Below are 21,255 nucleotides of genomic sequence, written 5' to 3'. Positions count from 1 at the left end.
CGCTTGAATGCAGGAGGCAGAGGTTGCAGTGAGCTGAGATTGTACAGTTGCACTCTAGCCTGGGCGACTGAGCAAGACTCCGTCTCCTCCCACAAAAAAAAAACAAGAAGGTGTTGGTTTAAGCCTTAAGTTTTGGGGCGGAGACACTGGCCGGAGGACTGGAGTGTGTTAATAATGCATACATTTGTGGTCCATGAAAGGTTCCTAGCTGCAGGGGCTATGATGGGTCTGACGGCTTTCTGGGATGGGGGCTCCTTGGGTGATTATATTATTATATTGCAGAGGCCAGAGCAGAGGCTGTGGACCAAGTATGAGAACGGCGTTTGGGTTTTTGTTTTTTTTTTGTATATATTTTTTGAGACAGTCTTGTTGCTCTGTTGCCCAGGCTGGAGTTCAGTGGCACAATCTCAGCTCACTGCAACTTCTGCCTCCCAGGTACAAGCAATGCTCATGCTTCAGCCTCCTAAGTAGCTGATATTACAGCCGCACACCACCATGCCTGGCTAATTTTTGTATTTTTAGTAGAGATGGGTTTTTGCCTGGTCTCGAACTCCTGACCTCAGGTGATCTGTCAGCCTCGGCCTCCCAAAGTGCTGGAATCATAAGCGTAGGCCACCACACCTGGCTGAGAATGGGTTTTGTGGAGGTCTTAGTTTGGGTTTCTCCAAAAGTAGCCACCAAGGGAAGGACAGGAGGGAAAGTTCATTTGGACGGGATGGAGAACATTGGTAGGGCAGGAAGAGACACAGAGAAGGGAGAGCAGCCTGTAGAGAGTATTGTATCAAAGCCTGAACCACTGTGGGGAACTGGTGATTCATCCGCTGGGGAACTCTGGGAGTCCACATAGGCCATGCACTTCCAAGTTAGCCCGACAGGTAGGGGACCGTCTCCTATCGGTAACGGGTTGAGGGTTGCTGGAGTCAGAATGCTGGAGTCAGAAGAGAGCAAGAACTTCCTGCTTTTCAACACTTGCCGTGCTCGTATCCAGGGCAGAGCCGCACCAGTGTTCTGAGACTGCCCAAAGGCTGGTCTCAAACTCCTGGACTCAAGTGATCCTCATGCCTTGGCCTCCCAAAAGTCTTGCTTGTGTCACCAGGGTGAGGGCGACGGGCTATGGACTTGGCACTCATGGTGGCTGCTACATCCTCCCCACTCAGGTACATTCATCCCAACATGACCCCTCAGCGGGCATCACAACCACTCCCCTGCACCAGTGCCCCCAGAGATCAGACGACAATAGTTCTAGTCCAAATTGAGTTTAATTTTTTTTTTGTTTTGAGACAGTGTCTTGATCTGTTGCCCAGGCTGGAGTGCAGTGGTGCAATCTCAGTTCACTGCAACCTCCGCCTCCTGGGTTCAAGCAATTCTCCTGCCTCAGCCTCCCGAGTAGCTGGGACTACAGGTGTGCGCCACCATGTCTGGCTAATTTTTTTTTTTTTTTGTATTTTTGGTGGAGACAGGGTTTCCCCATGTTGGCCAAGCTGGTCCCAAACTCCTGACCTCAAGTGATCTGCCGACCTCGGCCTCCCAGAGTGCTAGGATTACAGGCATGAGCCACCACAGTCAGCCCAAATTGAGTTTAATAAAGAGCTTGAGTGATGCTCAGATTAGGGAGAGAGTAACCGGGAATACTGGGGTCTGGAACGGGGCCTAGCTGAATTCTGAATCAGAGAGCAGTGGGACCTGAGGGTCCCTCCTGTCTCAGGGTGAGGATCTGAAGGATGTGGGTCCCAGGGAGGGTGAGGAGGCCATCACAGGAGCCTTACTGAGATGGTATTGGGATGCCCCAAGCACCACGTAGGGGGTTTACATCTGGGTTTCTGGGAACAAAGAGCTGAGTTAGGGGAGAGAACCTGAAAGATCACAGTGGAGAAAGGACTAGGGGTGCAGGGTGTTTCACAGAAACAATCAAGGGGCCTCGATTTCACAGAAATCATTAAGAGGGCTCCTTGTGGGTGGAAGAGGGGTATCACAGCACCCCAAATATTGGGGACTGTTCACCTTCCTGCAGCCATTCTGGGGTTTTAATGTAAGACCCTAATGGCAGGATATTCCACATACATTATCATGGATTTGCAACATTAGCATACGCTGGCTGTCCCGCAGGACGGTGGGGACTGGAAAATCAGTCCAGGGTCTGGGCTTGAGTCCTAAGAGGACAGGCCTGGCGGCGCCACACGGCTCCTCTTCAACAGCTGCCGGAGCTGTAGACAAGGCAAGGCAGGGAGAGCAGTCTGTCAGGTTGGAAGGAGAGGTGGGGAAGTCACGCCACACGGAGGGAGGGGCTAGAGAAGAAAGGCTGAGAGGGGCCCGTTGGATTTGAAGGTCAGAGGTTTGGAGTCGAGATTTTGGAAGAGCCAGGTGCGGTGGCTCACACCTGTAATGCCAGCACTTTGGGAGGCTAAGGTGGGCAAATCACCTGAGGTCAGGAATTCAAGACCAGCCTGGCCAACATGGTGAAACCCCGTCTCTACTAAAAATATGAAAATTGGCTGGGTGTCGTGGTGCACAGCTGTAATCCCAGCTACTGGGGAGGTGAGGCAGGAGAATAGCTTGAACCCTGGAGGCGGAGGTTGCAGTGAGCTGAGACTGCACCACTGTACTCCAGCCTAGGCAAAAGATCCTGAACCCAGGAGGTGAAGTGTGGGGATTCACTCAGTGAGCCAAGATTGACCCACCGCACTCCAGCCTGGGTGACAGAGATTTGGGAAGGAGGCTGGGCATGATGGTTCATGCCTGTGATCCCAACAATTTGGGAAGCCAAGATGGGAGGATCACTTGAGGCCAGGAGTTTGAGATCAGCCTGGGCAACATAGCAAGACCCCATCTCTTAAAAAAAAAAAATTAGCTGGGTGTGATGGTGCCTGCCTGTAGTCCCAGCTACTGGGGAGGCTGAGGCAGGAGGATCCTTGAGCCCAGGAGTTCAAGGCTGCAGTGAGCAGTGATCACACCACTGCACTCCAGCCTAGGCAACAGAGCAAGACCCTGCCTCAAAAACAAAAAATAAAAATAACAGTATAAGACTGGCACGGTGGCTCACACCTGTAATCCCAACACTTTGGGAGGCCGAGGTGGGCGGATCATGAGGTCAAGAAATCGAGACCAGCCTGGCCAACATGGTGAAACGCCATCTCTACTAAAAATACAAAAGTTGGCTGGGCGTGGTGGCGACGCCTATAGTCCCAGCTAGTTGGGAGGCTGAGGCAGGAGAATCACTTAAACCCAGGAGGTGGAGGTTGCAGTGAGCTGAGAATCGCACCATGCACTCCAGCCTGGCAGCAGATCGAGGCTCTGTCTCAAAAAAACAAAAAAACCATAAATAAAAAAATAAAAATAAAGATGTGGGAAGGAGGTCAAGGCCTGGGTCCACACACCGAGAAAGGGTCAGGAAGCAGGACTACAGCGAAGGGAAAGGGGCTGTCAGCTGGGGGTTCCCACCTGGGGGTGAGGATTGAGAGGGAATTGAAGGGAACAGGTAAGGGGCCAAAAGTCACATCTGAGGTCAGGACCCAAGGCTAGGGGCCAGGAGTAGGAGGTCACACTTGGGGATCAAAGGTCACACCTTGAGGTCAAGCGAGATTCAAGGTTGGGAGTACAGGTCACACTTTGAGGTCAGGGTTGGGGTAGGGATCAGAGAAGTCACCATTCCGGGGTAAGGGATGAAACACTGAGGTCAGAGGTCACATTAGAAAGTCAGAGTTGTGTGAGGGTTGAAGTCACCGTCCGTTATTAGAAGTCATTCTCGGAAAGTGAGCATTGGGTAGGGCAGGGGGGCCAATCCCGCTAGCTCAGAGGCCTCTCCGCAGGCAGGTTCAGGGCTTACTCACCCCCTCAGGGCCCGGCCCGGGCCGCAGCAGGTGAACGGGCTGCTCATTCTCCAGGTTGCGCAGTGTGGGGTCCGCCCCAGCTGCCAACAGGTGCCGCACGATGGCCTCCTGGGCCGGCCCAGGGGGCAGGGCAGCCGCCATGTGAAGGGCTGTGTTCCCATGGGCCTGGAAGAGCAAGGGGAGGGCTGATGGGGATCCGGGCTCAGCTCGCCCAGGCCTCTAAACTGCACTTCAGTCCCTGCCTTGTCCATGTCTTACCTTGTCCCTTCACATCCCAGACCTCCCCTGGCCACGGCCGTGGTGCATGCATCCCTGTGTCCACGGCCTACACATTCCGGGGCAATCTACATCCGCTTGGTACACATTCCCCTGCAGATCCCACACATCGTCCCCTCCACATCCACAGCCCACAGGACCCATAACATCCCACTGCCCCCCTCTACCGTATCCCACGCAACCTGCACTTCCCAGCTCCGGCCCCCACCTTCATGTTGACAAAGGTCCGAAGGTCTCCCCGGGGCAACTCCAGCAACAGCTGAACCAGAGTGGGGTTGGCAGCCTGCACGGCCAAGTGCAGAACTGTCTTGTTGCTCTTGATCTCCTGTGGGAAGGGGAATGGCAGACGTCAGGCCCAGCCTCACACCCGGACACCCTTCCACGGAATCCAGGAGCCTTTACAGACCCTGGACCTTGGCAGGGTGCGGTGGCTCACTCCTGCAATCTCAGCACTTTGGGAGGCTGAAGAAGGAGGATCACTTGAGGCCAGGAGCCCAAGACCAGCCTGGACAACACAGCAAGACCTCATCTCTACAAAAAGGAGAAAAATTAGCCAAGCGTGGCGGTGTACATGTGTAGCCCCAGCTGCTTGGGAGGCTGAGGCAGGAGGATCATTTAAGCCAAGGAGTTCAAGGCTGCAGTGGGCCATGACCATGCCACTGCACTCCAGCATGGGTGACAGAGTAACAAGCTGTCTCAAAAAAAAAAAAAAAAGATGCTGGCCCTCCTCTGCAAGCCCCACCAAGAGTGCCTTATTCAGTTGTATGTGCTGTGCACTGCACAACACCACGTCTCAGGGTGTACCATTCACACCATACACCTCCCAGAACTGTACATGTCTTACGACAATTTCCCACCAAAGTGTCTGAGAAAGAGACTCCTTTTCTCCGGGTTAGCAACTGCCCTGGCTACCTGCATTCCATTCAACACATTAAACTGCATCCCGTCCCACAGAGACTGTACTTTATCTACCAGCACAGGAGCTGCCAACATTAATCTGTGGACTAGCTAATATTACAATACCGCACCACACTATCGAGCTGTTCCCATCCTATCTGGAGGAAAATAAAAGACATTTTTGAAAACGAAAACTTTTTATGTGTCTGTAAGGAGTTTGTAATGATAATGAACATTAAACATTTTATGTGCTCATAACAAGGGAAATCCACCTAGTTTGCTCATCCACAAAATGATGAAGACTAAACCAAATCTCTAGATTAAGAGTGATTTAAGGCTGGGCGCCGTGCCTCACACCTGTAATCCCAGCACTTTGGGAGGCTGAGGCAGACAGATCACAAGGTCAAGAGATCGAGACCATCCTGGCCAACATGGTGAAACTCTGTCTCTACTAAAAATATAAAAATTAGCTGGGCATGGTGGGGCACGCCTGTAGTCCCAGCTAGTCGGGAGACTGAAGCAGGAGAATCCCTTGAGCGTGGGAGGCAGAAGTTGCAGTGAGCCGAGATTGCGCCACTGCACTCCAGCCTGGCCTGGTGACAGAGTGAGACTCCTTCTCAATTAAAAAAAAAAAAGTGATTTGAAAAGACATAACATCATAACATGTGTGCTTATTTGGATCTTGATTTTTTTAATGAAAAAAATTATTATAGCCAAAAGTAAATTTGACTACAGCCAGGATATTTGGTATTACAATATAATCTTTAATTCTTTAAAGACAGAGTAATGATATTGAGGTTTAAAAAGTTCTTTTTTTTTTTGGAAGGGCAAGGGGGCTCATGCCTGTAATCCCAGCACTTTGGGAAGCCGAGGTGGGCGGATCACTTGAAGTCAAGAGTTCGAGACCAGCCTGGCCAACATGGTGAAACCCTGTCTCTATGAAAAATACAAAAATTAGCCAGGCGTGGTGGCACGTGCCTGTAATCCCAGCTACTTGGGAGGCTGAGGCACAGGGATCGCCTGAACCTGGGAGGCAGAGGCTGCAGTGAGCCAAAATTGCACCACTGCACTCCAGCCTGGGCAACAGAATGAGATCCTGTCTCAAAAAAAAAAAAAAAAAAAAAAAGTTATTTTTTTGTTTGTTTGTTTTTTGAGACAGGGTCTCACACTGCTGCCCAGGCTGGAGTGCAGTGGTGTGACCACAGCTCACTACAGCCTCAACCTACAGGGCTCAGTGATCCTCCTACCTTAGCCATCCAAAGCACTGGAATTACAGGAAAAGAGTTATCTTTTATTATTATTATTATTGTTGAGAGACAGGGTCTCACTCTGTTGCCCAGGCTTGAGTGCAGTGGCGAAATGATGGCTCACTGCAGCCTTGACCTCCCCGGGTTCAGGTGATCCTCCCACCTCAGGCTCCTGAGCACCTGGGACCCACAGGCACGTGCCACCATGACCAGTTAATTTTTTTTTGTAGAGATGGGGGTCTCCCTATGTTGCCCAGGCTGGTCTCGAACTCCTGAGCTCAAGCAATCCACCCACCTAGGCCTCCCAAAGTGCTTGGATTACAGGCCTGAGCCACTGCACCCAGCCATCTTTTATTATTTTTTTAAAATTTATTTGTTATTATTACTAAAAGTACAAAAATTATTGGGGTGTGATGGCGTACGACTGTAGTTCCAGCTACTTGGGAGGCTTGGGCAGGAGAATCACTCGAACCTGGGAGGTTGCAGTGAGCTGAGATTGCACCACTGCACTCCAGCCTGCGCGAGAGAGCGAGAATCCATCTCAAAAAAAAATTGTTTTATTTGTGCTTTTTTCACAGGAATACTCAATGTCTGCGTTCTCCCAGAACCCTACCACGCAGTTAATTCTTCTTCATCATTTCTCGTTCAACTTAAATGTAATTTCTTCCGAACGACCTTCATTGTGAGCCCCACACGCAATATAAAGCCAATCTTTTTATGTCTAAGAGCTCCTGTTCTTCCTAGGTAGCTTGCATCCCGGTTTGTAATTATGTTCAGTTCTTTGTTTACTTATCTTCTCCTCTCTTTTCCACTAAATTGTAATGTCTAAAAGTACAGGAGCTTGGTCTTTTCTTATTAAAACACTATAGGTAGCCGGGCAGAGCAGCTCACGCCTATAATCCCAGCACTTGGGAGGCCAAGGCGGGGGGATTGCTTGGGTCCAGGAGTTTGAGGCCAGCCTGGGCAACACAGCGAGATCCCCTCTCTACAAAAAGTAGAAAACAAGGCCCAGTGCAGTGGCTCACGCCTGTAATCCCAGCACATTGGGAGGCTGAGGCGGGCAGATCACCTGAGGTCAAGAGCTCGAGACCAGCCTGGCCATCATGGTGATACCCCATCTCTACTAAAAATACAAAATTAGCAGGGCATGGTGGCACATGTCTATAATCCCAGCTACTCGGAAGGCTGAGGCAAGAGAATCGCTTGAACCTGAGAGGCGGAGGATGCAGTGAGCCAAGATCACACCATTGCACTCCAGCCTGGGCAACAAGAGGGAAACTTTGTCTCAAAAAAAAAAAAAAAAAAAAGATTTTTGATTTCCCATGCCTCAGTTTCCTTATCAGTAAAATAGAGAAAATAGAGTACACATGTCAAGCAAGGGGTGTTTGCGAGGTTTCAGTAAGCTGATCGATGAAACTCAGTGCTTGATGAATGAATAGTAAGTGCTTGATAACACACCCTAAGGTCAGTAATATCATTCCCAGTTAACAACTAGGGGCTGGGCGCGGTGGCTTACGCCTGTAATCCCAACACTCTGGGAGGCCAAGTAAGGAGGATCATTTGAGGTAACGAATTTGAGACCAGCCTGGCCAACACGATGAAACTCCCATCTCTACTAAAAATAAAATTTTTTTAAAAAATTAGCCAGGCGTGGTGGCACACGCCTATAGTTCCAGCTAGTCAAGGGGCTAAGGCAGGAGAATCGCTTGAACTTGGAAGGCGGAGGCTGCCGTGAGCCGAGATTGCACCACTTCACTCTAGCCTGGGCGACCGAGTGAGACCCTATCTCAAAAAAAAAAAAAAACAAAAAAACAAAGAAAAAAACAGAAACTCCTAAGGCACAGAGAAGTGAAGTAACATGCCCAAGGGCACACAGCAAGGAAGAGGCAAAGTCAGCATCTGTCTGGAGCTCCCAGACATCCAGGTGGCCCCATCCCATACAATCTCCCAGGGACCGACCGCGCACTCCCAGCTCACCTGGCTGGTGTGATTAGCACCCATTTGCAGCAACATGTGGACACAATTCAGCCTGTCTCGGGCCTGCATGCTCAGCACCCGGGGACAGAGGTCGGAAGGGCGCATAGCAACGTTAAGGGCCAGGATGGCCGTGTGGAGCGGGGTGAGGCCTGCAAAATGGAGTGAGTGAGGGACCTGCATCTATTGCACCCACCCCGCCCAGCCACACCAGCCCCGCCCACACCCAACTTACCCTCGAAGTCTCTGGCTTCCAGGTCAACCTGGACCCCGGAGTTAAGCACAGCCTGGGAGGAAGAGAAGGTGGAGTGCTGGGTAAGGGTCTCCTTTGGCCTCCTGGCTCTGGAAGTCAAAATCTGGGCAACCAGTCTACCCTCAGATGACCCCCCCGAGCCTGCCAGCTGGGCATACCAACAAAACTCCTGGGAGCCCATAGGTAGCGGCCACGTGCAAGACTGAACGTCCCTGATGGTCAGTGGCGTTGGGCTCTGCTCCCAGGTTCAGCAGATCTTCCACAATCAGGGGCTGGTTGGCAGCAGCTGCCACCAGGAGAGGGGTCTGCAGGTCATAGGAGAGGTCAGGCTGGGCCCCTGGTTCCCTCCCATTGGAAAACCAGGCTCCCAGCCCCATCTCCCCTCAGACCTAGGAGCTCAGCCCCCATTCCTCTCTTCTCTAGGATCCAGGGGTCCAGACCCCTGGCTCCCTCCTCCCCTGAACCCAGGAGCATTCAGGCCCCAGGCCTCACCTTGCCCTTATGCTCACGAATGTCAAGACGTCGGTACACCTGGAGCACCTCAGCTGCAGCGTACGCCGCCCAGCGCAGCCCCCGAGCCGCAAACAGGTGCAGGAGCCTGAGGACAGGTGGGGGACAGCCATGAGAACAGCCCCCGCCAATCCAAGAGTCTGCGGACAAACCTGCCCCCTATACTCACGTGTCCCCCTCCTCATCCTGGGCCAGCAGCTGCTGTGGCCCCAAAGCCAGCATGTGAGCTCGGGCCGCCTCCAGCGATGGTCCAGGGACCACAGCGGGGAACTGAGGGGGTCCTGAAGGGAGTGCAGAAACTCTCCAGGGTCCCGCCTGTGGCAGGGAAGATCCTGCATAGAGCCGGGTGTCCTGGGGGTCCTGAGGGGTGCAGGTGGTGGGGAGAGCCAGTCAGCTGAGAACTCCCCATCCCAAACCACCACACTGTCACATCTGCATGCAGAGCCCCTGGGTATCCCAGCTGTGCCAAGTGACCTTGGACTTTTAGGCCTCAGTTTTGCCCACCTGGAAAAGGGGATTTTTTTTTTTCCAAGACAGAGTCTCACTCTGTCACCCAGGCTGGAGTGCAGCAGTGTGATCTCCACTCACTGCAACCTCTACCTCCCGGGTTCAAGCAAGTCTCCTGCCTCAGCCTCTGGAGTAGCTAGGATTACAGGCGTGTGCCACCACACCCAGCTAATTTTTGTATTTTTAGTTTCACCATGTTGGCCAGGCTGGTCTCAAACTCCTGACCTCAAGTGATCCACTTGTCTTGGCCTCCCCAGGCTCTGGGATTACAGGCATGAGCCACCACGCCCAGCCTGGAAAAGGCGACCATAACCAAGCTCCGGACACCTCAGAATACTGCAGGAGCGCAACTGCGAATTTTTAGGGGCCCTTCAGCATCCTGTACCCACTATGTATCTCACCTCCATGCCCTGGGGAAATGGGCACGGCTGCCCTGGGTCCGAGGGTGGGTAGAAGTCAGGAGGCAGGAAACTTTCGGCAGCAGGAGCAGGGCAAGAGAAGGGGCTGTCTGCGTAGGCAGCATGCGTGTTGGGGTCCCAGTCTGGAAAGCCCATGGGGGGACCCAGGCTGCTAACTCCAGAACCCACAGTCTCCGGGTGTGCTGGGAAGGGAGGGTGGCCTGCGTGTAAGAGGAGGGGCAGGGGCAGGTCTGGTTACTACAGTTGGGGACGTCACAGCCAGGACTAGAGGGCCTGGTGTTTCCCAAGGTATTTCTGGGACAGCAAGAACCCAGGACCTGGCCTCCTAGGACACTCAGAAGGCTGGAGACCGGGCCCTGGGGTAGGACGCATAGGACCTAGGAAACCAGACTGTTACCGAGTTCCATCTGAGGGCCTACCAGCCTGGGTCACATAGCCAGACCCTGTTTCTACAAACATTTTAAAAATTAGCTGAGAAGGTGGCATCACCTGTGGTCCCAGCTACTTGGGAAGCTGAGGCGGGAGGATCACTCAAACCCAGGAGGTTGAGGCTACAGTGAGCCAGACGGCACCACTGCTCTCCAGTACCAGGGCAACAGAGTGAGATCCCGTCTCAAAAAAAAAAAAGGGAAGAATGAGGGCCTGACTCCTAGGTGTCCCAAAGTTCTGAGAGCTGGGATGTCTGAGTCCCTTAGGGAAGGGGAATGGGGAGGCCCAGGAGCTGAGAGAACTTACCAGTCACGGCCTCATTCACAGATGGGGTCAGGGGCTGCGCTGGGGGAGGTAGAAATTGTCCCTGTAGAGACAAAAGCAAAAGGAACACTGGTGACTTTATCTGGCAGATTCCTCCAGGTCTGATCCGTACCTACAGGGCATTTAGGTCAGGGCCACCCCGATCATCAGCCAGCAAGCTGCTGAGTCCCTGCGGAACTGCATGGGGGGACCTCCTGAGAGCTGTTGCTCCCTGGCCTCACCTGCACCCCGCCAGCGTCCGGCTGCTGCTGCTGGCGGCGCCTCTGCTCTTCCAGAAGCTTCTTCACAGTCTGCGTTGGACAGTGGCTGCGCTCGCCCCTACTCACTGTGCGGGAGAGGAGGAGCGGAAGTCATCAGGGTCCTTAAATCAACTAAATGCGGCGGGGGTGGCGCGGGGGGAGTGGGTTTGGGCGCCCTCCTCGCCCTCCCGCGCGGAAAAACTGGCAGTAGATGCCGCCTGACTCCTGCAAAGCCATTAGAAGATGGGGGTGGGGCGTCCGCCTCCGCCGTTTCCTTCCTTTTGCTTCGCACTTTCCCTCTGACCCAACTTTCCACCAGCGTCGCGGAAAGTGGGGAAAGGGGAGGAGGGAACCCCTCTGCAGCAACCACCCCACTTCCGTAAAAAAATTCCACCCCCAGATCCCAGTTTTGAAGCCAGCGGGTTGGTGGGGTGCGGGTGCCAAGCGTCACTCCCTAGACGCACATTCAGGTTCCCAACATTTTTCTGCCCTAGAATCTATACCTCTAGAAATCAGGAGTCCCCAGCACTCCTCCCCGAGAAATGTCGAGAAGTCAAAGGCCTCGAAAGGGGCCTGGCTAAGTGGCTCTTGCCTGTAATCCCAGCACTTTGGGAGGCCGAGGCGGACGCATCTCCTGAGGTGAGGAGTTCGAGACCAGCCTGGCCAACGTGTTGAAATCCCGTCTCTACTGAAACTATAAAAATTAGCCAGGCGTGCTGGCGGGAGCCTGTAATCCCAGTTACTCAGGAGACTGAGGCAGGAGAATGACGTGAACCCAGAAGGCGGAGGGTGAGGTTGCAGTGAGCGGAGATCGCGCCACTGCACTCCAGACGGGGCGACAGAAAGAGACTATTCAAAAAACAAAGTCCCACCCATACAGTCTCTTCTTCAGGCCCCAGGAGTCTGGACCCTCAGTCCCCTCCTCGCTAGGATTTGGGAGTCCTGGGTGCCAAACTCCTTCCCACGACCCAGAAAGGCAAAACCCTCAACCTTCTGCGCCCGGGTTCCAGCGAAGGAAGGGTTAAGCGCGGATTGCGGTGGGGCGGGAGGGGGCGGCTCGGAAACAGCCCGGACGCGGCGCGCTGACGCCAAGGTGCTCGCGCAAGGGAATCTTCCATTCTCCCCTTCCCCCTCTTTTACCCCAGGTGTCCTGCTCCGAGGCGGGGCGCGCGGCCGAGCGTGGCGCTAGTGGAATCCCCGCGAAGGGGGAATTCCTGCTCAGCCCCGCAGTGGCGATCCGAAAATCCAAGGGCGGGGCAGAAGCAGGGTCATCGTCAGCATAGACCCTAAGGCCAGGCTCCGGACCCTTCCCCATCGAGACCCTCGCGGATTTTAAGCAACGACGCCCCCCAGCACTCAGTCCCGGAGCCCCTCCTTCTAGGGGGAGTCTCGGCTGTCAGCAACCCCCAGAACCTCCAAGGACCCAGGCAGGGGTCCAGCCTCCCAGCCCTTTCACCCTCGGGGACCCGCGATCCTGGATCCCCAGTCCCCTGCGCCCCCAGGACCCAGAAGTCCGGGATCCCAACCGCCCCTCCGTCACGATCCAGGAGTCCGGGACCCCTCCTCCTCCAAACACCTAGGACTCTCACTCTCGGGACCCAGGACTGACGCTCCAGCTCCGCCCCTCAGGAGCTCAGGAGTCTTTCGATCCTCAGCCCCTCACTTTCTTAGGAGGCCGAGCGCGCCTTACCCGCACCCATTACCTCGGGGATTCCGTGGCGCGGATTGCGGGCCCCCAGGGCCGCGGCCTCGGCGCTGCGCCAGCCTCGCTGTTTCCCCCGCGGAGCCGCCGCCGGGTCCCCGATCTTGGGTCCGCTACCCGCGAGTTTTTAAACTAGGGGTTCTGGCACCACCCAGTCCTGGGCAGGGCCCGCCCACAGACCTGGGAGTCCCCGAGTCGCGCTTGGGCAAACGCAGCCCTTGAGTGGGCGGGGCGGACTTGGGAGGCGGACTCCAGAGTCCCTGGAGAAGGAGGGAGCTGGGGTCCAGATCTTTGGTTTGAAGCAGCCTAGGGTACTAGGCTCCAAGAGGAGGGGGACACTGGGGCGGGGGGGTGGGGCTGGAATTTCTTTTGTTTTGTTTTTGAGGAGTCTTTGTCGCCAGGCTGGAGCGCAATGGCGCTATCTTGGCTCATTGCAACCTCCGCCTCCTCGGTTCAAGCGATTCTCCTGCCTCACCCTCCCCAGTTAGCTGGGCCCGCCACCACGCCGGCTAATTTTTGTATTTTTAGTAGAGATGGGGTTTCACCATGTTGGCCAGGCTGGTCTCCAACTCCTGAACTCAGGTGACCTGCCGGCCTTGGCCTCCTAAAGTGCTGGAATTATAGGATTGAGCCATAGCACCTGGCTGGGGCCTGGATTTCTGAGTCTCTGTCCAAGGGGGTGCTGAATGCTTTGTTTCCTGGGTCCTGCCCACAGAGGTAGGGGTAGGGGTGGGGATGGAGGTAGGGGTAGGAGCAGGGAGACTATTACTGGGTCCGGAGGGAGGGGGGTACTGGGGGTTAGACTCCCAGAGGGAGGGCCTGTGGGTAAGGGTAGAGGGTGTGGTTTTCAGAGGTCTAGTTTCATTTACTCACCCATCATTTAAAATAATTGATTGCAGCAGAGGAGGCATTTTGCTGCGTCTTGGGAACTTAAGCAGGAGGAATTCCCAGCCCTGGAGCTGACATTCCAGTGGGAGGCCACCCTCAGTTTCACTTGGTGACCTTTCACAGCACTGACCATGTGGGCCCTATTCCTCCCCTGCTTGCTTGCCTTTTTCTCTTTCTTTCTTTCTTTCCTTCTCTCTCTCTCTCTTTCTCTTTCTCTTTCTCTTTCTCGACAAGGTCTCACTGTCGCCCAGGCTGGAGTGCAGTGGCGACATCTCAGGTCTCTTCAACCTCCACCTGCCTCAGTCCCTAGTAGCTGGGATTACAGGCACCCGACACCACGCCCGGGTAACTTTTGTATTTTTGTAGAGATGGGGTTTCACCGCATCGTGTTGGCTTTAACTCCTGACTTCAGGTGATCCTCCCGCCTTGGCCTCCCAAAGTGCTGGGATTACAAGCGTGAGCCACTTCGGCAGCCTCTCCCCTGCTTTCAAGATGCCATGTTCTCCGGGGTCTCCTCCCTTACTCCCTCCTCCTTCTCCATTTCCCTGGCAAGGTTCCTCCCCTTCCCCCTTTCAGTGTGTGTTGGGATGGGGGCGGGATCCTGTCTGCACTCACTTCCTTGGTGATCTCACCCAGTCTTGCGGCTTTAAATACCATCCATAAGCCATCAACCCCCAAATTTACATTTCCAGACCAGCCTTATCCCTTGAACTACTAAATGCAGTGAGGTCATTCAGCATCTCCACAGGGAGATTATCAGGCATTTCCAACTCCCTGTGCTCAAACCTCAGCACTTTTCCCGCAAACCCACTTCCCCGCCTTTCCTGTCTGCCAATGGACGCTTCATCTTCTCAGCGTTTCGGGCCAGAAGGCTTGGCTGTCCTGGATCCCTCTCAAACACCCACATCCACTTCATCAGTAAACGTTGTTGGCCCTACCTTCAAAATATTTCCAGATCTCCCTAGCCAGCACACCCTGGGCCACCTGTCATTCCCACTTGGGCCAGCACAGCAGTCTCCCTGGTCTCTCTGACCCTCCCCCTGAGTTAGTTCACCGAAGGCAACAACAGAGACACCCCCTCAACACGCACAGGAAGTAGATGGCCTTGACACCAGCAGGGTGACATCCGCTATTGCTACTTCTCTGCTCCCTCACGGTTCCTCGGGACTTCTCTGGACCACAATCCTCTGCCAGACCCCTGCCAGACCCCAGCCCACCATGGTCCTTCCGGGTCACATCCTCTTCCTGCTTTTGCTCCCAGGTAGAGCCAGTGGTTACAGGGGATGGTAGGCAGAGCGTTTGTGAGAGGGGTGCTTGGGTGACGTCTGCAGGGACGGGTGCTGAAAGTGGGGTTCTTTGTGCACCTTCCCTTCTGGGAGATCCATTTGGCTTCAGGGCCTAGGTCCTTGGGGGCGGGAGGAGGTGAGGCAGGGAGTTTTTTTGTTTGCTTGTTTTATTTATTTATTTATTTTTATTGTTTTGGAGACAGAGTCTCGCTGTATCACCCAGGCTGGGGTGCAATGGTGTGATCTCAGCTCACTGCAACCTCCGCCTCCTGGGTTCAAGCTATTCTCCTGCCTCAGCCTCCTAGGTAGCTGAGATTATAGGTGTGTGCCACCACGACCAGCTAATTTTTGTATTTTTGGTAGAGTCGGGGTTTCACCATGTTGGCCAGGCTGGTCTTGAATTCCTGACTTTGTGATCCACCTGCCTCAGCCTCCCAAAGTGTTGGGATTACAGGTGTGAGCCACGGTGCCCGGCCTGTTTTTGTTTTTTTGAGAGTCTTGCTCTGTTGCCCAGATCGTGCAGTGGCACAATCTCAGCTCACTGCAGCCTCTGCCTCCCAAGTTCAAGCGATTCCCCTGCCTCAACCTCCCGAGTAGCTGGGACTACAGGCATGCGCCACCACGCTCAGCTAATTTTTGTATTTTTAGCACAGATGGGATTTTACCATGTTGGCCAGGACGGTCTCAATCTCTTGACCTCATGATCTGCCCAGCTTGGCCTCGCAGAGTGCTGGGATTACGGGCGTGAGCCACCGCGCCCGGCCAAGGCAAGGAGTTCTAGAGGAGCTGCCTGTGAGCGCCCCCTTCTCATGGGCGGGTCTCTGCTGCCACTTCCGATTTCTTGTCACTCTCTGTGTTTCTGGGAGTTCCCTTCCCACGTGACCCTGTTCCATCTCTCCAGCGTGGAGGTCACTTCTCAGGACAGTACCTTTCCTTCCCTACATCCTATTTTTTGGTTTGTTTTGAGATGGGGTCTCGCTCTGTTGTCCAGGCTGGAATGCAGTGGCGCAATCACGGCTCAGGTGATCCTCCCACCTCAGCCTCCAGAGTAGCTGGGATTACAAGCGCAAACCACCACATCCAGTTAATTTTTGTATTGCAGAGACAGGGTCTCACTATGTTGCCCAGGCTGGTCTCAAACTCCTGGGCTCAAGCGATCTTCCTGCCTCGGCCTCCCAAAGTGCTGGGATGACACGTGTGAGCCACTGTGCCCAGGTGTTTCATGGACCTTCTCTCCACCCTCATCCCCCTTCTCTCTTTCCACAGTGGCTGCAGCTCAAACGACCCCAGGTAAGAGATCACTCCCTGCCTTTTACCCCGGCACTTCAGGTATCACGTCCATCCCAGAAACCAGAGGCTCTCAGAACACCCCAGTGGCTCTCAGGTCACTATCTCACCTCCCGCCCCCAAATCAAAGGATCCGTGTCCCTCTCCGAGTCCCAGAATCAGTGACCCCCAGCCTCTTTTTAGGAGTACCCCATGTGCCCACCGCACAGCCCCAAGGGTCCTTGGGGTACCCCAGGCTCTCTGCATCTCTGTCTCCCCTTTCATTCCCCAATCGCAACCCCAGGGAATGTGGGACCCGCCCCCTCAGGGGGACTTCCTCTCCTCCCTGTGGCCAAAACACAGCCCCAGAACACAGAACCTGAGCTGTCTCCCCGTCCCGGCCCCCACACTCCAGGCTCCTGTTCCGGATGTGGGCCCCTCTCTCTGCCGCTCCTGGCAGGCCTCGTGGCAGCTGATGCGGTGGTATCACTGCTCATCGTTGGGGCGGTGTTCCTGTGCGCCCGCCCACGCCGCAGCCCCGCCCAAGGTGAGGGCAGGAATGGGAGGGGCCTGGAGGGTGCGTGGTGTCCCTAGGGAAGGGGTCCCAGGGAGGGGACCCTTGGGGAAGCCCTGGAGGAGGTGCTGGGGAAACCCTGGGGGATGTGCCTGGGGGAACCCCTGAGGAAACCCCTGAAGCAGGGGGTCCCTAAGGAAGTGAATATGTGGGTGGTCAGGCTTCATGCTTTCTCTCCCCTATCCCCAGAAGATGGCAAAGTCTACATCAACATGCCGGGCAGGGGCTGACCCTCCTGCAACGTGGACCTTTGAGTTCTGACCCTATCATCCTGGATGGTGTGTGGTGGCACAGGAACCTCCCGCCCCCAACTTTTGGGTTGAAATAAAGCAATTGAAATACTGTAGTTGTATTCTTCCTCAAAGAACCCTCCTCCCATGAACTGTTTCTGGATCCAAGACCCCCTCAGGACCCCACATGTCCGCATCCCATCAGCCCTGGGATCTGGCATCATGTTTTTGCGCTTCATGTTTATTTGGGAGCAGTACTGGGGAGAGGTCTGGTCTCTTGGGGACAGCACTCTGTGGGTCTGTATGGCGGTAGGAGTTGGAATGAGTTGCCGGGTAGGCTTCAGGAATGGCTGGATCCAGGCATCAGCTTGCTGACTGTCATGATTCAGGCTCATTTGTAATACGGCCTCTGTGTGTTGAGGTCGCTGTAGACATCCGATCTCTGACCCTGGAGCTCCTAAAGGGATGGGGGCCATCAGTGGAAAGGATCCACCAAATAAAATCCAGCCTTCTGCCAGTGCCCTACAAGGCCCCTGGCAGCTTCTTCAGCCTTAGAGCCATGGAAGAGATCTGGATTTTATTCAAGTGCATTGAATGGCCCCCTTCTCCTCTGGCTCACCAGTGCACCCCAACCTCAGGGCCAGTGGATGTGCTGATCCCTCTGTCTGAAACTCTGTTCCCCTAGATCTCCTCTGCCTTCAAGTCTCAGCTCACGTCACCGCCTCAGGGAGGCATTTCTCAATTTCCCCTCTGTAATTTCTTCCCCCCCATACTCCAGCCAGTCACAAAACCCTGTTTATTTCCTTTACCCTGCTTCCCCAAATTATTGTATTTGTTCATTTGCTTCAAGTTCGTCTTAACTAGGATAGAAACTCTGTCACTGGGTCCCAGCATCTAGCACTTACGGGTGCTGAATACATTCAGGTAACACTCTGTCCTAAAATTTCAGTTACTGCCACCCGTGACTGGAAAGGCCCCTCAGTCTTCTTGATATCACAGAGCCAACCCTGAGATTCTTAGACTTCACAAAGAAACTTTATCCACAAACGAGACAAATGGGCAAAGCCGGCTGCGGACAATACATTAGACTTCACACAGCAGGGTTCGCACTTGGGGTGTGGGGAGGATCTATGCGGTCCCCGGGGCAGGCCTCTGACAGAAACCCTAAAATCGCATAGAATGACTAGTCTGGGCATGCATTTTTCAGAGGAGGGGACTTGGAGGATCTCATGACCCCCAAAAGGGCTAAGAAGAAACATTGACAGAGAGGGGGACAGATGGGTAGATTCTCTTGTCTACACCATAGCTTTTAAAAAGAGCTTCAGCCAGGCATGGTGGCTCATGCCTGTAATCCCAGCACTTTGGGAGACCAAGGTAATGGATCTCTTGAGCCCAGAGTTCAGGACGAACCTGGGCAACATAGCGAGAACCTAGCTCTGCTTTTTTTTTTTTTGAGACGGAGTCTCGCTCTGTCACCAGGCTGAAGTGCAATGGCATGATCTCGGCTCACTGCAACCTCCACTTCCCGGGTTCAAATGATTCTCCTACCTCAGCCTCCTGAGTAGCTGGGATTACAGGCTCACACCACCAGGCCCAGCTAATTTTTGTATTTTTAGTAGAGATAAGGTTTCACCATGTTGGCCAGGATGGTCTCGATCTCCTGACCTCACGATCCTCCCACCACGTTCAGCCTACATTTTTTTTTTAAAGTAGACGCCCGGCGTGATGTCTCACGCCTGTAGTCCCAGCACTTTGGGAGGACAAGGCAAGCGGATCATGAGGTCAGGAATTTGAGACCAGCCTGGCCAACATAGTGAAACCCTGTCTCTACTAAAAATACAAAAATGAGCCGGGTGTGGTGGCACGTGCCTGTAATCCCAGCTACTTGGGAGGCTGCGGCCAGAGAGGCTGAGACTGAGGCTTGAACCGGGGAGGCAGAGGTTGCAGTGAGCTGAGACCATGCCATTGCACTTCAACCTGGGTGACAGAGTGAGACTTCATCTCAAAAAAAAAAAAAAAATTAAAAGAAAAGAAAGAACAAAGAGCTTCAAGAATACTCAACCAGCATGGCTGCTCCTGCCTGTAATCCCAGGATTTTTGGAGGCTGAGACAGGAGGATCACTTGAGACCAGGAGTTGGAGACCAGCCTGGGCAACATAGTGAGACCCCTGTCTTATTTCTTCAAATAAAAAATTTTTTAATTAAACTTTTTTTTTTTTTTTTGAGATGAAGTCTTGCTCTGTCACCCAGGCTGGAGTGCAGTGGTATGATCTTGGATCACTGCAACCTCTGCCTCCCGGGTTCAAGCAATTCTCCTGCCTCAACCTCCCGAGTAGCTGGGACTACAGGCACCTGCCACCACGCCCAGCTAATTTTTGTATTTTTAGTAGAGTCAGGGTTGGCCAGGCTGGTCTTGAACTCCTGACCTCAGGTGATCCACCCGCCTTGGCCTCCCAGAGTGCTCAAATTATAGACATGAGCCCCCACACCCGGCCAGTCTTCACACATTTTAAGCTGACCATAGGCTTGTGGTCGATCATTCAGCCCAGTTTCAGACAGATGCCCCGTGTGTCTTCAAGGTTCGGGGTGCTTTAAGGAGAGTGGCTTTGAGGTCCCTATGATGGCACGAAGGAGAATCTGGGGCAGACATCCCCAGGCAGGAGCAAGATGTGAGGAGGACAGTAAGGTTTTCTCACCTGATAAGGCGACTCGGTCTCAGTGATACGCTGTTTCCGGGTGGCTGCTGGAGGTGAGGGGTACCGTGGGGTGCAGAGACAGGCAGAGTGGTGAGTTGGGGCTGTTTTGTCATTTCCAAATCAGCACCTCCATTACCATCCTTTTGGATGTTTGGGATCTGGGAGCTTACCCAACCCTCCTCCCCCATCCAGGCACATCCTCAGGTTTTCTCCTGCCAGCCCCACTCACCCTCCGAAGCCCCTCGCCCCCGAGGGACCAGCCGGCCCAGGAAGTACACAGCCAGGGCGATAAGCACTGTCAGCACCAGGTCCCCCAGCACGATCCCCGCCAGCACGCCTGGGCTCACCGTGGAGCAGCTGCATTCTGCGGCACAGGGGTCAGGGGAGGTCAGCGTGTGTGCACGGGGAATAGTGGGGAGCAGGTCAGCGGGTGGTGGGGTGGGGGAGGGGTTTGGAAAGGGTGAGGGAGGGACAGAGACAGGGAGGTCTTTGGGAGGTAGGGAGAGGGACTGCTGGGTCTAGGCCTACCGCTCTGGGCCTGGGCCTGGACAGGATAGAGACCTGAGGAGGAAAAAGAAGGTAAACTGAGGCACAGAGCTATGATGGGGGTAGGGGGACAAGTTTAGAAGCCGGGGAGGGTGGATCCTGACAGCCAGGAGGTTAGCAAGGGGGAGAGCGGGCCTAGCAGGACTCGGGCGCTGGTGTCTGGGCCACCAGAATGTGCGCGTTACTTCTGCACAACTTGTCCTGTGGTGACACCCTTAGATGTCCCCTCCTCCCCCTTGCTTGTAGCGGAGGACAAACCTTGGGGGCCCAGGCTCTGGGAGAAAGCCACAGGCTCTGGGAGGCTGGGGACCTGCTCCGGTCCCAACACCCCGTTTTGGTTCTCTCATTCCACCCTGCTCCCTGCCCTGTCCCAAGCTGAGCCCAGGGACCCGGGAGGCAGCCACGGAAGCCCCCAACTCACCACCCACAGCTAGCAGGAGAGGCAGGAGCAAGAGCCTGCTGCAGGGTTCAAGGCCCCCCATGAAGCCGGATGCTGCTGGACACCACAGTGTAAGGGCCAGTGGGATGTGGCGCAGCGTCCAGGCAAGTGAAGGAGGAAGTCTGAGGTGGGTGGTGGCAGAAGGGAGGAGGGGACGGGGAGGAGGAGAGACAGAAACAAAACCCAAGAAAGAATCAGGCCCAGTCACCCAGGGGCCATGCCCCAGCTCCCCCCACCAACAACCGGACATGAGGGGCAAAGCGTACATGAAGCGCAAACTTGTCCTCCACCCCCAGTCGGGATCAGACATCGTCTTAACAGGAGGGTCAGTGGAATGACCTTCATCTGGTTAGATTGAAACCAGCTCTGCCTCTTCCTGGCTGGGCAACCTTGAGTAAGTCACTCAACATTTTTTTTTTTTTTAAGACAGTTTCGCTCTCGTTGCCCAGGCTGGAGTGCAATGGCACAGTCTTGGCTCACTGCAACCTCCGCCTCCCAGGTTCAAGCGATCCTCCTGCCTCAGCCTCCTAAGTAGCTGGGATTACAGATGCACGCCGCCACGCCTGGCTAATTTTTGTATTTTTTATTTAGTAGAGACAGGGTTTCCCCATGTTGGCCAGGCTGGTCTTGAACTCCTGATCTCAGGTGATCCAACCAACTTGGCATCCCAAAGTGCTGGGATTACAGGTGTGAGCCACTGCACCCAGCCCCAACCTGTCTGAGCCT

The 21,255-nt window shown here is 54.4% G+C and overlaps 3 protein-coding genes across 5 annotated transcripts; 1 reads left to right on the top strand and 2 right to left on the bottom strand.

Moving 5' to 3' along the window:
• Positions 1-823: 823 nt before the first annotated feature.
• Positions 824-10,768, bottom strand: NFKBID (NFKB inhibitor delta). Its single transcript, XM_021676587.2, has 10 exons — positions 10,646-10,768; positions 9,893-10,110; positions 9,154-9,344; positions 8,967-9,072; positions 8,633-8,779; positions 8,457-8,508; positions 8,225-8,373; positions 4,312-4,428; positions 3,828-3,992; positions 824-2,204 (listed from the first exon to the last, which is right to left on the bottom strand). The coding sequence occupies exons 2-10, from the start codon at positions 10,043-10,045 to the stop codon at positions 2,151-2,153; spliced, it is 1,134 nt and encodes a 377-aa protein (XP_021532262.1). The 5' UTR covers positions 10,046-10,110; positions 10,646-10,768; the 3' UTR covers positions 824-2,150.
• Positions 10,769-14,077: 3,309 nt separating this feature from the next.
• On the top strand, positions 14,078-16,960 carry HCST (hematopoietic cell signal transducer). 2 transcript variants are annotated; one of them, XM_012437629.3, is made up of 4 exons: positions 14,078-14,753; positions 16,045-16,068; positions 16,460-16,591; positions 16,811-16,960. In XM_012437629.3, exons 1-4 carry the CDS (start codon positions 14,711-14,713, stop codon positions 16,846-16,848), a joined length of 237 nt encoding a protein of 78 aa, XP_012293052.1. In that variant the 5' UTR covers positions 14,078-14,710; the 3' UTR covers positions 16,849-16,960. The 2 variants fall into 2 exon arrangements, with proteins under 2 accessions (XP_012293052.1, XP_012293048.1); XM_012437625.2 differs by having other exon boundaries at positions 14,428-14,753; positions 16,808-16,960.
• Positions 16,961-17,068: 108 nt separating this feature from the next.
• Positions 17,069-20,902, bottom strand: TYROBP (transmembrane immune signaling adaptor TYROBP). 2 transcript variants are annotated; one of them, XM_012437611.3, is made up of 6 exons: positions 20,796-20,902; positions 20,512-20,651; positions 20,073-20,105; positions 19,774-19,908; positions 19,545-19,588; positions 17,069-17,305 (listed from the first exon to the last, which is right to left on the bottom strand). In XM_012437611.3, the coding sequence occupies exons 1-6, from the start codon at positions 20,837-20,839 to the stop codon at positions 17,240-17,242; spliced, it is 462 nt and encodes a 153-aa protein (XP_012293034.2). In that variant the 5' UTR covers positions 20,840-20,902; the 3' UTR covers positions 17,069-17,239. The 2 variants fall into 2 exon arrangements, with proteins under 2 accessions (XP_012293034.2, XP_012293015.2); XM_012437592.3 differs by having other exon boundaries at positions 19,545-19,591; positions 20,796-20,901.
• Between the last annotated feature and the right edge of the window lie 353 nt (positions 20,903-21,255).

This window comes from Aotus nancymaae, unplaced genomic scaffold (genome assembly GCF_030222135.1).
Source record: "Aotus nancymaae isolate 86718 unplaced genomic scaffold, 86718_ANA_hifiasm-v0.15.2.pri h1tg000028l, whole genome shotgun sequence".
NCBI classification, from domain to species: domain Eukaryota; kingdom Metazoa; phylum Chordata; class Mammalia; order Primates; family Aotidae; genus Aotus; species Aotus nancymaae.
The sequence above is the reverse complement of the archived record's forward strand: the minus strand, read 5'-3'. Positions and strand labels throughout refer to the sequence as shown.